Here is a 14970-nt window from a genome sequence, read left to right as displayed (position 1 = left end):
GAGATGATGTGACAACATAGCACAGCAGGTACTGTAGCTGCACCCATGTATCTTAGCAGTTACCAGTCAGCCCGGTCTGTCAAGCTGTAAGGCAGAAGCACAGCCAGGTGGGTCAGGCAACTCTGATAAGCTAAGTTGTGCAGCCAGCATTTTTTTTTTTTTTTTTGTTCACTGGAGGTCAATCTCAGGAGTCAGGACACACAAACACATGAATCATAATTACTCTCACTTGCAGCTTACGTTAATATAAATATCAAATGAATAGCTGTCATGAATAACAAATACACAGAAATGAGTTATGAAGAAGGAAAATACAGCTAATTTTACATGCTTTAGGTAGGGCAGCAGAGGTGAGCAGAAGGGTGACCTCATCAGTGTGTTGCTGCTTCCTCAATGTCCAATTAACAGGCTAGAGTGACCAGCAACTCCAACCAATTTTTTTTTTTCGATGAAACATGGAAGGGTTAAAACTTTTCTGAACGTTTTGTTATTGCCTGTGGAGATTTGAGAAATGTATCCTGATTTCCTGCTTATTTGAATGTTTGTGGAAAAATTATTCATCAGAACATTCTTTTTTTTCCATTTTTGGGTCAACTAGTATATTGAAAAGCCCCTAATATTTTGTTCAAATCTGTTATTTGAATGGAATCCCAGATGTACGGAATTAAACAGGTTTCATGACGATTTGTACAATTTTTCCCAAGTGAAAACTACATTCACATTTAAAAATTATTTCATTCCAGAAAAACATTTCCATCCCACTACTTCAAATTCTTTCATCACTACATTTAGAAACGAATGTCATTTTGTCCCCACCAATAGAAAATCACACAAACCTTCTAAAAATTAGTTCTACTGGTGTATTGTATTGCCAGCTTTAAATTCCTTTCTAAAGGCATTCTATGCATGAAGGTAAAAAACCTTCAGTGTGCAGCTCCCCTTTCAGCCCCCCCCCCCTCCTCCTATACTCACCTGAACTCGATCCTAACCCACCAATATGCACGAGAGCAGACGCTCTCCTGGGTCTCTCAGCACTGTCAATCACAGCCAGTGAGGAGGGAGTGGGGGCAGGGCCTAGCCACGCTCTGTGTGTGTCATAGACACACACAGGCGGCTCAGGAGCGAGCACCAAGGCGTGCTCCAAAAATTAGAAGCTTAGGGGAGGGGCCAGGAGAGCCCGCAGGGGACCTAAGAAGAGGAGGATCAGGGCTGCTCTGTGCAAAACCATTGCACAAAGGAAATTACCTCAAAGAAAACACATTTAAAAAATGCACATCACTGTACATGCAAGAACGTGAAGTAAACATGCAGTTTCTGATGTGAATGAGCCCCTAAGCAAATATAGGCATGTTCTACTTTTTCAGTGCAGGGTAGTGCATATCAATTTAATACACTGGTGTGAACTGTGCCTATTGAATTACATTGATTTTACAATATAAATGGCTTGGCATGTGTTGATCAATGCATGCCAGCACATCTGGTGTGAACAGAACATAAGCCAAATTCCAGCTTAAAAAGTTATTTTTAAGGTGAAGTCACTGCCTTTATATCTTATTCCCATAGCTTTAATGGAAAACTGTCCACACCCCAAATCATTTACCCATTTAACAATCATTAAAGTAATTGTAAAGCTTCAAGGTTATTCACCTTACTGCATACTATGCAGTATGGTGAAAAACCTTCTTTGCTGCAGCCCCCCCACCTCACCCCAGACCTTACCTGAGCCCGACCCGATATGAGCCCAGAGGCTCCAGCCGCTGTCTCACTCCTTATTGGACAGATTGATAGCAGCCATGCAGCAGCCATTGGCTCCCACTGCTGTCAATCAAATTCAGTGACACAGGAGCAGGGGGTGGGGCCGAGTCCCCTGTCTGTGTCAATGGACGCAGCAGAAGGACTCAGGAGTGAGCCTGCACAGGTGCCCCCAGGGAAAATGGCTTTCAATGGGGGCACCTGATGAGGGGGAGGAGCCAGGAGCACCAGCGGGGCACCCCAGAAGTAGAGGATCAGGGTTGCTCTGTGCAAAACCCTTGCGCAGAGCAGGTAAGTAGTAATACGTTTGGTATTTTTTTTTTAATTAACCTTTACAACCCCTTGAAAGCTTTAACCTTTCTTGAGTGATAGGACAAACAATATAATTTAATACCAAAATTACATCTATCTCAGTGATACAGTATGCTGCACCAATCCTTTTTGTTAAAAAAAATATGAAACTTTCAGCATTTTACTTTAAAGTGGTTGTAAACCCACAGAAAAAACAAAACAAAAGAAAAACTGCAAGACAAAGGCATAATGAGCTAGCATGCATGGCATATTTGCTCATTATAAAATACTTACCTTAGATCGAAGTCCCCGCAGCAGTCCCAGCAAACCGCTGTGGCCAGTGACATGTCTAGTTATTTCCGAGTATCACGGGCTCCGGCGCTGTGATTGGCCGAAGCCGTGATGATGTCACCTCCACGCATATGCGCGGGAGCTGCTGGTAACGGCACAGCTACTGAAGAAACGGCATGAGTAAGCCGTTTCTTCAGTGCGCATGTGCCGATGAAATCGGCACATGCTGATACAGTGAATATCTCCTAAACGGTGCAAGTTTAGGAGATATTCACGGTATTTACAGCTAAGCCTGTAGGTAAAAGTGGTGTGTAAGGGTTTACAGCCACTTTAAAAAGAACAATAAAGTGTTCCTAATATCGCAATAAATATTGAATGAACTGAGTAATTAAAAATATTTATCTTTTTTTTCAATGAAATGTAGTAAACCATTTAAAGATCGCAAATCAATCCTTATCTACAGGAAATCATTGAGCAATAGCTTTGCACATCAGTTAAAAACACTCATGTAATAATAATATATAATATAATGGAAATTCTATAGAAAATTTCCTCTTTGGTTTGATAGTAAAATGATCTTTAAGCTCAATATTTACCTTTCCTACTACTCATACCTTCAAACTTTCTGAAATGATAAAGAGGGAAACATTTTAGCACACAATATATAGGCAAAGGGCACATCCCTGCCACAACCTCAGTTATATGAACCACAAAGATCTAAAACCCAGAAAATTGCTTAAACCACACAAGTGCTTTTTTACCTCTTGTTTTCCTTTATATTGGCTTTTCAAAGTAACAAATGTAGTACTTGTCAGTAGAGATGGGCCAAACACCCCCCTGTTCTTTTTGCACCAGAACTCCCGAACAGAGAAAAAGTTCTAATTTGAACGGCCAATCCTATTAAAGTCTATGGGATCCGAACTTGAAAAATCAAAAGTTCCCATTTTTAAAGGCCTATATGCAAGTAATTGGCCATAAAAAGGGTATGGGGGTCTGGGTACTGCCCTGGGGGACATGTATCAATGCAAAAAAAAGTTTTTAAAAAAGTTTTTAAAAAAGATTGTTTTTACAGGAGCAGTGACTTTAATGATGCCTAAAGTGCAACAATAAAAATTGAAAATTTCTTTAAATATAGTGCCTGGGGGGGTCTCCTTAGTCTGCCTGTAAACGGGTGCATCTGTACTGTGTATAGAACCTACTATAGTAAAACTGACATTTCTAAAGAAAAAAAAAAGAATGAAATGACATTTAAAGGCTAAGTTCACCTTTGTTCACCCTATTTTTTTTCTAAATTCCAGCTCCCCTATGCACCAATATATCATTCATGTACTTTTTTTTAATAAAAATATCAAAGCTTTCCATAAAATTTACAAACACTTACCTTACTGTCCTACATCCATGATTCAAAACGTATCTATTGCTTCTGTCTTACTTCCTTACAGACTATAGGTCATGACACAGGAAGGAGTTGACCAGCTGACCTCATTAGCACAAACCCTGCACCATCCACCCTCTCACTCCCAGCTGCACGTTTTTTGAATGAAATGCAGTGATCACCCTTCTCACTAAATACACAATATACAATCAAATTGCATAGTGTATGGTCATCTTTATACAACTACATAGAAGGGAGTGTACAGAAACACCCAGCTATCAAGCCTCGTTCACATCTCTGCATAGCAGGAACTCACATTCCCACATGCATTTTTTTTTTTTTTTGCGAGGGGGTAGGTGTTTTGAAGCATTTTCACTCATCACACATAGGGCAGCCCATCCACCTGAATGGGCTGCCCTACACGAAGCAATCGCCCCAAAGAAGCTTCAGAACTTTTTTTAGAGCGGAGCTTGGTGCGTTTTTTACTGTGATTTTTGGTGCAGTGCATTTCTGAAATGCAAGGAAACACAGAGATGTGAATGGAGCCTCATTGTTCTTGTGTAAATGCACCAATTTCACTTTTAGGCACCATTCACATCTAGCATAGTGGGAGTGAAAGTTTTGTGGCTCGTTTTTCCTGTGACACGCATAGGACAGCCTGCTGATTTCAATGGGCTGTGCTATATGTGGCTTATCGCTTAAAAAAAAAAAAATGCATGTGGGAATTTGAGTTCCCGCTATGCAGAGATGTGAATGGGGCTTTACAGCTGACTGTTTCTGTTCACTCCCTTCTATGTACTTGTATAAAGATGGCCATACACTATGCAGTCTCATTGTATATTGTGAAATTAGTGAGAAGGGTGATCACTGATTGATTGCATTTCATTTAAAAAAACGTGCACCTGGAAATGCGTGGGTGGATGATGCAGGGTGTGTGCTAATGAGGTCAGCTGGTCAACTCCTTCCTGTGTCATGACCTATAGTGTGATCAGGAAGTAAGACCGAAGCAATAGATATGTTTGGAAACATAGATAAGGACAAGTGAAGTAAGTGTCTGTAAATTTTATGGAAAGATGTAATATTTTTGCAAACAAAGTACATGAATGCTATATTGGTGGCTAGGGAAGCTGGAATTTAGTGGAAAAAAGGTGAACAAAGGTGAACTTAGCCTTTAAATTGCCGGCAATACAATACCATTGCCGGTAATAGAAAAATGTTTAAAAAAGTGGCGTGGGGTCCCCCCAAAATCCATAACAGAATCTTGTCTGAGCATTTAGCCCAGCAGGCACGAGTGAGCGCCCCCCCCCGAACGATAAAAGGTCACGTGCCCTCAACATGGAGGGGTGGGTGCTTTGGGGCAGGGGACCTCATCTCCACAACCCTGGGCTGTGGTTGTGGGGGTCTGTGGGCAGGGGGTTTTAACAAGGGGGCCCCCATATCCCACCCTCCCTATGCGAATGGATATGGGATACATAGTACCCTTTCCCATTTACCAAAAAAAGTGTCAAAATTTGTCAAAATAAACAAAAACAGGAGGCAGTTTTTGACAATTCCTTAACTTAAAAAAAAAAGGTGTCCCCCCCAAAAAAAGAAGAAAATAAAAAACAAAAAAAAAGGCTCCGCTGTTAAGTAAGGCAAACCTCTAGCTTGTCATTTAACAATTCTTATCTAAGTAAGGGCGGGGCCACCTGGAGACTTCACCTGGTGGTACCCTCCCTTGTGACGTCACTAACCCAGCATGCACCATTAAAACCCAGATCTTGTCACCCATCTGGAAACCGATTCACGGTAGATCACTTTTCAGAGGGTTTTTAATGCTTGATAAAAGATGGTCTGCAACTCCTTGCTTGCTCTTTAAAATCTTCAAAATTTATTGATTCTCCATAAAAGACACAGACAGCAGATGTAAACACGCTTCAGCCTTCTGGGCCTTGTTCACTACAAATGCCATATACAAAAATGCCACAATATATAGTGTATAAACCCCTCCTGGCAACACATGTCATTAATTAGACAATTAGTAGATAATCAGAGTTACTTGGAGAGGTGAAACACCATACATGGACAGACATGGATTCAATCGAGATACAAACATGATTGGTTTTATGATCAAAAAAGGACATTTAAATCCAAGAAAATAACAAAACAAAATATAAAGCTAAATAAAATCATTTAAGTTCATTTTTTCCTCATTAATGTACACACAGCACCCCATATTGACAAAAAAACACAGAATTGTTGACATTTTCGCAGAGTTATTAAAAAAGAAAAACTGAAATATCACATAGTCCCACTCCCAAGTATTCAGACCCTTTGCTGTGACGCTCATATATTTAACTCAGGTGCTGTCCATTTCTTCTGATCATCCTTGAGATGGTTCTACACCTTCATTTGAGTCCAGCTGTGTTTGATTATACTGATTGGACTTGATTTGGAAAGCCACACACCTGTCTATATAAGACCTTACAGCTCACAGTGCATGACAGAGCAAATGAGAATCATGAGGTCAAAGGAACTGCCTGAAGAGCTCAGAGACAGAATTGTGGCAAGGCACAGATCTGGCCAAGGTTACAAAAAAAATCTGCTGCACTTAAGGTTCCTAAGAGCACAGTGGCTTCAATAATCCTTAAATGGAAATGTTTGGGATGACCAGCACCCTTCCTAGAGTTGGCCATCCGGCCAAACTGAGCTATCGGGGGAGAAGAGCCTTGGTGAGAGAGGTAAAGAAGAACCCAAAGATCGCTGTGGCTGAACTCCAGAGATGCAGTCGGGATATAGGAGAAAGTTGTAGAAAGTCAACCATCACTGCAGCCCTCCACCAGTTGGGGCTTTATGGCAGAGTGGCCCGACGGAAGCCTCTCCTCAATGCAAGACACATGGAAGCCCGCATGGAGTTTGCTAAAACACCTGAAGGACTCCAAGATGGTGAGAAATAAGATTCTTTGGTCTGATGAGACCAAGATAGAACTTTCTGGCCTTAATTCTAAGCGGTATGTGTGTAGAAAACCAGGCACTGCTCATCACCTGTCCAATACAGTACCAACAGTGAAGCATGGTGGTGGCAGCATCATGCTGTGGGGGTGTTTTTCAGCTGCAGGGACAGGACGACTGGTTGCAATCGAGGGAAAGATGAATGCGGCCAAGTACAGGGATATCCTGGACGAAAACCTTCTCCAGAGTGCTCAGGACCTCAGACTGGGCCGAAGGTTTACCTTCCAACAAGACAATGACCCTAAGCACACAGCTAAAATAACGAAGGAGTGGCTTCACAACAACTCCGTGACTGTTCTTGAATGGTCGAGCCAGAGCCCTGACTTAAACCCAATTGAGCATCTCTGGAGAGACCTAAAAATGGCTGTCTACCAATGTTTACCATCCAACCTGACAGAACTGGAGAGGATCTGCAAGGAGGAATGGCAGAGAATCCCCATATCCAGGTGTGAAAAACTTGTTGCATCTTTCCCAAAAAGACTCATGGCTGTATTAGATCAAAAGGGTGCTTTTACTAAATACTGAGTAAAGGGTCTCAATACTTAGGACCATGTGATATTTCAGTTTTTCTTTTTTAATAAATCTGCAAAAATGTCAACAATTCTGTGTTTTTCTGTCAATATGGGGTGCTGTGTGTACATTAATGAGGAAAAAAAATGAACTTAAATGATTTTAGCAAATGGCTGCAATATAACAAAGAGTGAAAAATTTAAGGGGGTCTGAATACTTTCTGCCGCCACTGTATATATATATATATATATATATATATATATATATATATATATATATATATATATATATATATATTTATGGTAGTGCAGAACAGAAATCAACATAAATGTAACCCTACAATAGGTCCCATCTGAGGTTTAACCCCTGAGGGACCCTGGTTTTTAATAGTTGGTGGGGAGGCAATACGTAGTGCAGTACTGACCCACCAACATGGGGAATAGGGGGGGCTCATTCACATAGGTACCAAAACAGTGGTAAAAATAGGTGACTGACCCAACATTATCAGAGTGGTACTGTCGGGTCAACCATACCACTGACATGGAAGAACTAATCAGTGTCATGCAAGATAACCCCTCTAAATTTACCCACACGTGGGCATGTTGGCTCCACTTTCAAGAAACATGGGATGCGGTAGCATTACAAACTGTACTGGAACAATTGACTGACACCTGTCCTCATTGATAAACTGCATTGAATGCAAAGCAGTTAGAGGTGATTTGATACTCTTCTAGCCCCCCCTCCAATCTGAGAACACATTCTGGCCTATATGGTATACTTTACACTCCTCTGGCTGTACGCACTGTAGGCTTCTCTCCCATACCCTTTGAAGTCCTCCCATCCCCACACTTTCCCTCTGAACCCTTCTATCCACTAATCTCACCGATGTAAGGCTGCATGTCCCCCTTTAGATGACTGCAACTTAGATATTGTCACATAATACGATATCTCGTCCTCAATCCTCCAGCAGGATACAATTATACAAGATGTATACCAATTCACTTGTAGAAGAAGATATTAGACAATATTAGGGTTGATTTACTAAAGGCCAATCCACTCTGCACTGCAAGTGCACTGCAAGTGTAGATCGCTGTAGATCTGAGGGGAAGATCTGAAATGAGGGGAAGCTCTGCTGATTTTATCATCCAATCATATGCAAGCAAAAATGCTAGTTTTCATTTTCCTTGCATGTCCCCCTCAGATCTACAGTGACTGCACTTCCAAGTGCCTTCGGTAAATAACCCCCCATATGTATCATTTTATGTGCTCCCCTATTTTTTCTATACAATCAAAGATACAATCATCTCATCCTGTGATTGGCCATATTGATGTAAACAAGCTATACGATATTTGAGGTTACATGTGTTTTTTTTTTTGTAACAATTATGGTCTCTATTGGAAGTTATGTACCTTACTGCATATAATTACGTTGTTACTTCTATGTAATGTACTGCAAAGCGTATTCAAATACTTGGAAAAGAAAGAAAGAGAAATAGGTGACTGAGCCATTGTTTTACTTCCCCTTGACAGCTCCATTCCCTCAGCTGCAACAGTATCAGACAGGGTTGCACACACACACCATTGCAAAATGCAACCCATTCAAGTGAATAGGGTGGTGCAACAACTGCCCATACAGTTGTAGTGCAGTGGTGCAAGCTTTTCAGGGTTGAAACAGGTGGTGAGGAGGTGATATATCACTTGGCAGCCCTATCAACAGCTTTCTTCAGAGGGGTGGCAAGGGTTGTCTTAGGTGTAAACAAGATCTACTGTAAAAAGTAAAACCCTGTCTGGCCAAAATTGCAACTGAGGGGGACTGGTCAAGGGGCAGTAAAATCATGGCTCAACCACCTAATTTTACTACCCCCAGCCACCAGTGTGAACAAGTCACACTTGTGTTTGGACGTTTCAGCCAATATAGGGCTGACTTACAACAGACCTAATTTTTCCAGTGGCTTAGCAGACTTGTGTTCATAAAACCAAGAAACCTAAAGGAAATACACAGAATAGTAGAAAAGTTTCCCCAAATCAGACTGGATGTTGAAAGGACATACATTTGCTAGGTAAGAGGAATGGGCATTTATTTACGTGTGAACCAATCACTGCTGAAGTACATAATGTATGCAACAATACAACAACAATGGTATTTCTCTACTAAAATGCCACTTGAAGCATATTTTCAGCAAGTAATCACCCAGTACACTTATTTATGACATGGTGATAAATTACATTCCAATGCCCTGTACACACGGTCGGACATTGATCGGACATTCTGACAACAAAATCCATGGATTTTTTCCGACGCATGTTGGCTCAAACTTGTCTTGCATACACACGGTCGCACAAAGTTGTCGGAAAATCAGATCGTTCTAAACGCGGTGACGTAAAACACGTACGTCGGGACTATAAACGGGGCAGTAGCCAATGGCTTTCGTCTCATAATTTATTCTGAGCATGCATGGCACTTTGTGTGTCGGATTTGTGTACACACGATTGGATATTAACCGATCGGATTTTGTTGTCGGAAAATTTTATAGCCTGCTCTCAAACTTTGTGTGTCGGAAATTCCAATGGAAAAAGTCAGATGGAGCCCACACGATTGGGATTTCCGACAACACAATCCGATCGCACAGAAAATCCGACCGTGTGTACAGGGCATTACAGCCACAGACAATCCTGCTTCCATGCAACAAATTACGCTTATCATTTCAGTGGTCTTTTGCCTAGGAACAGTCACTATATTCAGATTCTAAAAGGGAAGGGGCTTGGTCAAAATTCTGTATTAATATTTTTAATTTGCTGCATGGTTCATACTTGAGCATCTTCATTGAATTTTTATTGCATTTTTATACATTTTCCATGCATTTTCACAAGTTTTTAATGTATTTCAAGCATTTTTTGCCGCCCTGCCATTGAGGTCTTTGGTCGCACAAACATAAGCACCTGTATCTTTTTGTAAGTCACACAGAAGTGTGTTGCATAGATGTGAATGGGCCCAATCTACAATAATGACATAGTAATAATAATGCATAATGTGTAATAATAATACTATTGTATATTTTTTTGTATATTGTACAATATTATTATTATTCATTATTATTATTTACTATTTATATAGCGCCAATAGTTTACGCAGCGCTTTACAATGTATAGGGGGGACAACACAATTACAGTACAATACAAAAGGTAAAGGAGGGTCCTGCTCGTAGAGCTTACATTCTAAGGGAGGGGGTGATGGTACAAAAGGTAAAAGCTGCAGAGAATGATTTGATGGGGGTATTGTAATAATAATACTATATATATCTAAGACCCCTTTCACACTGGGGCTGCGGGTCCGTTAGCAGTAAAGCACCGCTAGTTTTAGAGACACTTTACGGCTGTTATAGCGGTGCTTTTCGGCTGCCAATGGGGCGCTTTTAACCCACGCTAGGGGCCTAGGAAAGGGTTAATAGCGCCCATTTTACGACACTGCCGAATTGCTTTGCAGGCATTTTGGCAGCCCTGCCCATTAATTTCAATGGGCAGGGGCGGTGGAGGACCGGTGTATACACTGCTCCCGTACTGCCCCAAAGATGCTGCTTGCAGGAGTTTTTTTCCTGTCCTGCAAGCGCACTGCCCCAGTGTGAAAGCACTCGGGCTTTCACACTGGGGTGGCTTGAGAGGCACTTTTTATGAGCTTTACAAGCGCTATTTGTAGCACTAAAACGCCTGAAAAGGACCCCAGTGTGAAAGGGGTCCTAATGCAATAACAATAATAATAAGAAAATGTGTAATAATAATAATAATGAATAATGTGCATTGCCACCCAACAAATCGCACAAGGGTGAACGAGGACTTGGCTTAGAAGCAGGAATTAAATATCCCAGTATTACTGCAATATAATGGAAGTATGTCTTAAAGCTTACCTTCAGGTACATAGCTATATACTGTATATATATATATATATATATATATATATATATATATATATATATATATATATATATATATATATATATTGTATATATAAGGGCTATTTAACCTGTTAAAGAATTTGTAGTTTTGTCCATCTAATCCTGGATAAGTACAGCTCTTCCACATATCACAGGCCTTCTTAACAGAGGAGGGCCTAACTTTTATCTGCTGCAGTATCACTCTCACTCAGAGGTCCCTCTTCACAAGCACCCTATGATTGGATAGTGAACATAAAAGCAGTAGAGCTCATCTCTCCATCACTCTGTTCTGTCTTACTATTAGCAGGCTCCTTGCACTGCAGTACAACTGACTGGCTTTATGTGCTACTGCTTCCCCCCCCCCCAACTCTCCGAGCCCTGCTGTACAGTGGGCTGCTAGAGGCAGATACCAAGTCAAATCCATGCTTTTATGCTGCTTGCATGTAAGTACCATGCTTCCTTTCCTAGGGTGACAACGCTCGCTCATTATACTATATTAGCAGCACTGTCACTAGTGTTGCCACCTGTCTGGGATTCAACCGGACAGTCCGGGTTTTGAATCATGTGTCTGGGTTTCAGTCCACGTGAAACCCGGACACATTTTCAGATAGGAATGTGGCTCGGAACAGGGTCTAACAGGAGGGTGAGGGGGCACTATGCATGCCACATTACTTTGGACGCCTAAAAACATTCAAAATATGCATTTTCATTATTTGGTTTAGTTATACATTAATTAACCTTTTAGGCAGATATAAGGTCCTACTGTGATATTGCTCTCTCACTGTATTAGCACTGTTTTCCTCGTAGTACAAAAATTGTCTTAGAACGACAAAACACCCCCCCCAATTCCATAATGTGTCAGTGTGTGTATGTGGGGGGGGGGGTCTGTAGTCCTCAGAGAGAAGTCAAGCACAGCTGGTAATAATGTCTGAGATTTCAGTGCAGCATTATCAACTCACAAACAGAAAGTTAGAAGCAGGTATTTTTGCATGTATCGTATATATAATCCTAAATGCTTTTGATCATGTATTTAAGAACACAAAAGAAAACAAATAACATACAAGAAAAACAAATAGCAGACTCGATGGACTACTCTGTCTTTTTCTGCCATCATTTTTCTGTTTCTAACTATGTTTCTATAACTTAATTGTTAGACTTAGTATACACATTAAGGTTTTCACTATACATGTTGAGTATGCTGTAATAGTTAAAGAAGAAAAAGAAAAAGGTAAAATATCATCATTTCTGGACAAAACGCAAATCTGAGCATGGCTAGAACTGCTATGTGTATTGTTGTTTTAAGTCTTGTTTCATCACAGAGATTGTATTATTACAAGAGGTAGTACCAGTAACTTGTCAGCTGACCTGCTCTATCAGAAATGAGAGAACTGTAGTATACATTATCTATCTAGTGATCCATATAGCTGTATTACAAGTTTAATTACATTTGGCTAGGATAAAGACATAATATGAGCTGAGCAAATAAATACAAAGAGGAATATTTCCCACCATTCATTTCTCTTGATGTAAGTTGACAAAATGCATTCTATATACTAGCATGCCAAAGTTGTTAGTGCTACAACTGCATTCTGATTATTGAAAAACGACTTGTCCAGAAAGCCCACCGGCCCAGGCCTGCCAGAATTAGTACAGTTTTTTACTGTCCTAAAATCACAGATTCTAACAATATCTTATCTTACATACAATTATTTTTAATACATTTTTTGTTCCATTAAACACATTAAATGTACTTAATGGGTTTACATTACTCTGGTAATAAAAAGCAAACCACAGTGTATTAAGATAAGGAAATAAATGTTCAACAATGCTCATTCTTAGCCATTTGTTCTTACCTTCACAACGTAATTATTGATATCAATTTTCAGTTTAGTCGCATTTTATCTGGCGTAGTGTATATCAATAATAATAAGAAGAACTTACCACTTCCTGTATATATAAGTTGCATATTCTCAAATTCCAGACAAGTGTAAGTCGGGTCTAAGACATCACTATAGTTAGCCATTTCCATGTCCATTGCGGAAATATAATGTTTCATTGCCAGGTAGGACACCCAGAGACTTTAAGTGATACCCTCTTCTCTGTTCCCTTAGCAATCTATGAAAGACATTTCTGCCAAATGAATTCTGTGCTGAAGGTGGAGTCTTGAAAATGCTTCTGCGTGCTACTTTCTACCTTTACCTCATTTTTTATGGTACTTCTTCTGATAGTCTTGGAATGCTCAGCGAATATTCTTATCATAATGTTGTTTGTCATTTTTTTTTCTTAGCAGGCAAGCTTAAAGGATACCTTATAATGACACATCTATATTTAATCTAATAAAGGTGAACTTATCTTAAGTTTATCATTCACGTTGTAAAGATCAACATGTTTACACAAAAGTTTTATAAGCTTTATAAGTATAATATATAATTCAGCTTCAGCATCACTGGAATCAAAGCTGAAGCTCTAAAAGTGGGAAAATATATATTTTATTTTTAAACTATTTAATGTCTACCTGTTATCTTTTTTATAATTAAAGCAGACTTACATTAACTTATAGTGTATTTTCAGTGAGTATCTGTTTACCTGAAAATCATTTTCTCATGCAACTCTCACATTTTTAGTTGCCTGCTGTATAACAAACAAGTAATTAGCAAGTATAGCTGCCTCCATTTTTTATTTGCTTGAAAATATTATTACAAACAAAATTTACTATTGATGCATTAATACACGTTAGACAATACGTGTGTGTTTAACTTAAAAACCATTGTATACTATGTACAAAAGGCACCTATGGGAGCAGAAGAGAAGCGGGGAGGGGAGCGGGCCATGATCATTGGATACATGTTGGAGCAGCCTCAGGGCTGGATTAACATAGGGGCTATTGGAGCTGTAGCTCCAGGTCCCTACCTGGCCCAGCCCAGTGAGTCACTAATGCTAAACAGAACAATGGGGGTTATTTACGAAAGACAAATCCACTTTGCACTGCAAGGGCACTTGAAAGTACACTGAAAGTGCACTTGGAAGTGCAGTCTAAATCTAAGGGTTAGATCTGAAATGAGTGCAAGTCTGCTGATATTATCATCCAATCATGTGCAAGCTATTTTTTATTTTCCTTGCATGTCCCCTTGGATCTACAGCGACTTTCCTTCCAAGTGCACTTGCAGTGCAAAGTGGATTTTCCTTTAGTAAATAACCCCCAATGTGTCACTGTGTCAAGTAGCTTGAGTATCAAATCCCTATATATTCTAGAGAACAAACCACAGCAGTGGAAGAGATAGGGATTTGGGATTTTGCAATACTGATTATATAAACCAAAGGTAAATGTAAATAGAGATGTAAACAAGAGAGAAGAGAATATCTAAAACCTTATGATTTTATCATATAACATTTAAAACCAGTCATGATGCTTCAGGACTTGTTTTAAATGTTATATAATAAAATTATACTACCTGCCACCATACACTCCACACTTCTCTCCTGCACATACTACCCACCGCCATAAACTCCACACTCCTCTCTTGCACATCCTGCCTGCCAGCATACACTCCGCACTCCTCTCCTGCACATACTACCCACCACCATACACCCCACACTCCCCTCTTGCACATCCTACCTGCCAGCATGCACTCTGCACGCCTCTCCTGCACATACTACTGACCGTCATACACTCCGCACTCCTCTCTTGCACATCCTACCCACCACCATACACTCCGCACTTCTCTCCTGCACATACTACCCACCACCATACACTCCACACTCCTCTCTTGCACATACTACCCACCACAATACACCCTGTACTCCTCTCCTGCACATATTATCCACCATCAA

The 14970-nt window shown here is 40.3% G+C and overlaps 1 protein-coding gene across 8 annotated transcripts in view; it reads right to left on the bottom strand.

Moving 5' to 3' along the window:
• The window catches only part of HNF4G (hepatocyte nuclear factor 4 gamma), a 199357-nt gene that overhangs the window by 69798 nt on the left and 114589 nt on the right, over positions 1–14970 (bottom strand). Inside the window, exon 1 of one of the 8 annotated variants that reach the window (XM_073631827.1) lies at positions 13081–13308. The exons of 5 other annotated variants lie outside the window; for them this stretch is intronic. In XM_073631827.1, the coding sequence (XP_073487928.1) occupies positions 13081–13195 (115 nt within the window). In that variant the 5' untranslated portion in view covers positions 13196–13308. Of the gene's footprint in view, positions 1–2930; positions 2972–13080; positions 13309–14970 lie in introns of those variants that run through there. 2 more of the 8 variants (XM_073631824.1, XM_073631826.1) reach the window with 2 other exon arrangements.

Source organism: Aquarana catesbeiana, linkage group LG05 (genome assembly GCF_042186555.1).
Source record: "Aquarana catesbeiana isolate 2022-GZ linkage group LG05, ASM4218655v1, whole genome shotgun sequence".
NCBI classification, from domain to species: Eukaryota; Metazoa; Chordata; class Amphibia; order Anura; family Ranidae; genus Aquarana; species Aquarana catesbeiana.
This window is presented reverse-complemented; position numbering and strand designations above follow the sequence as displayed.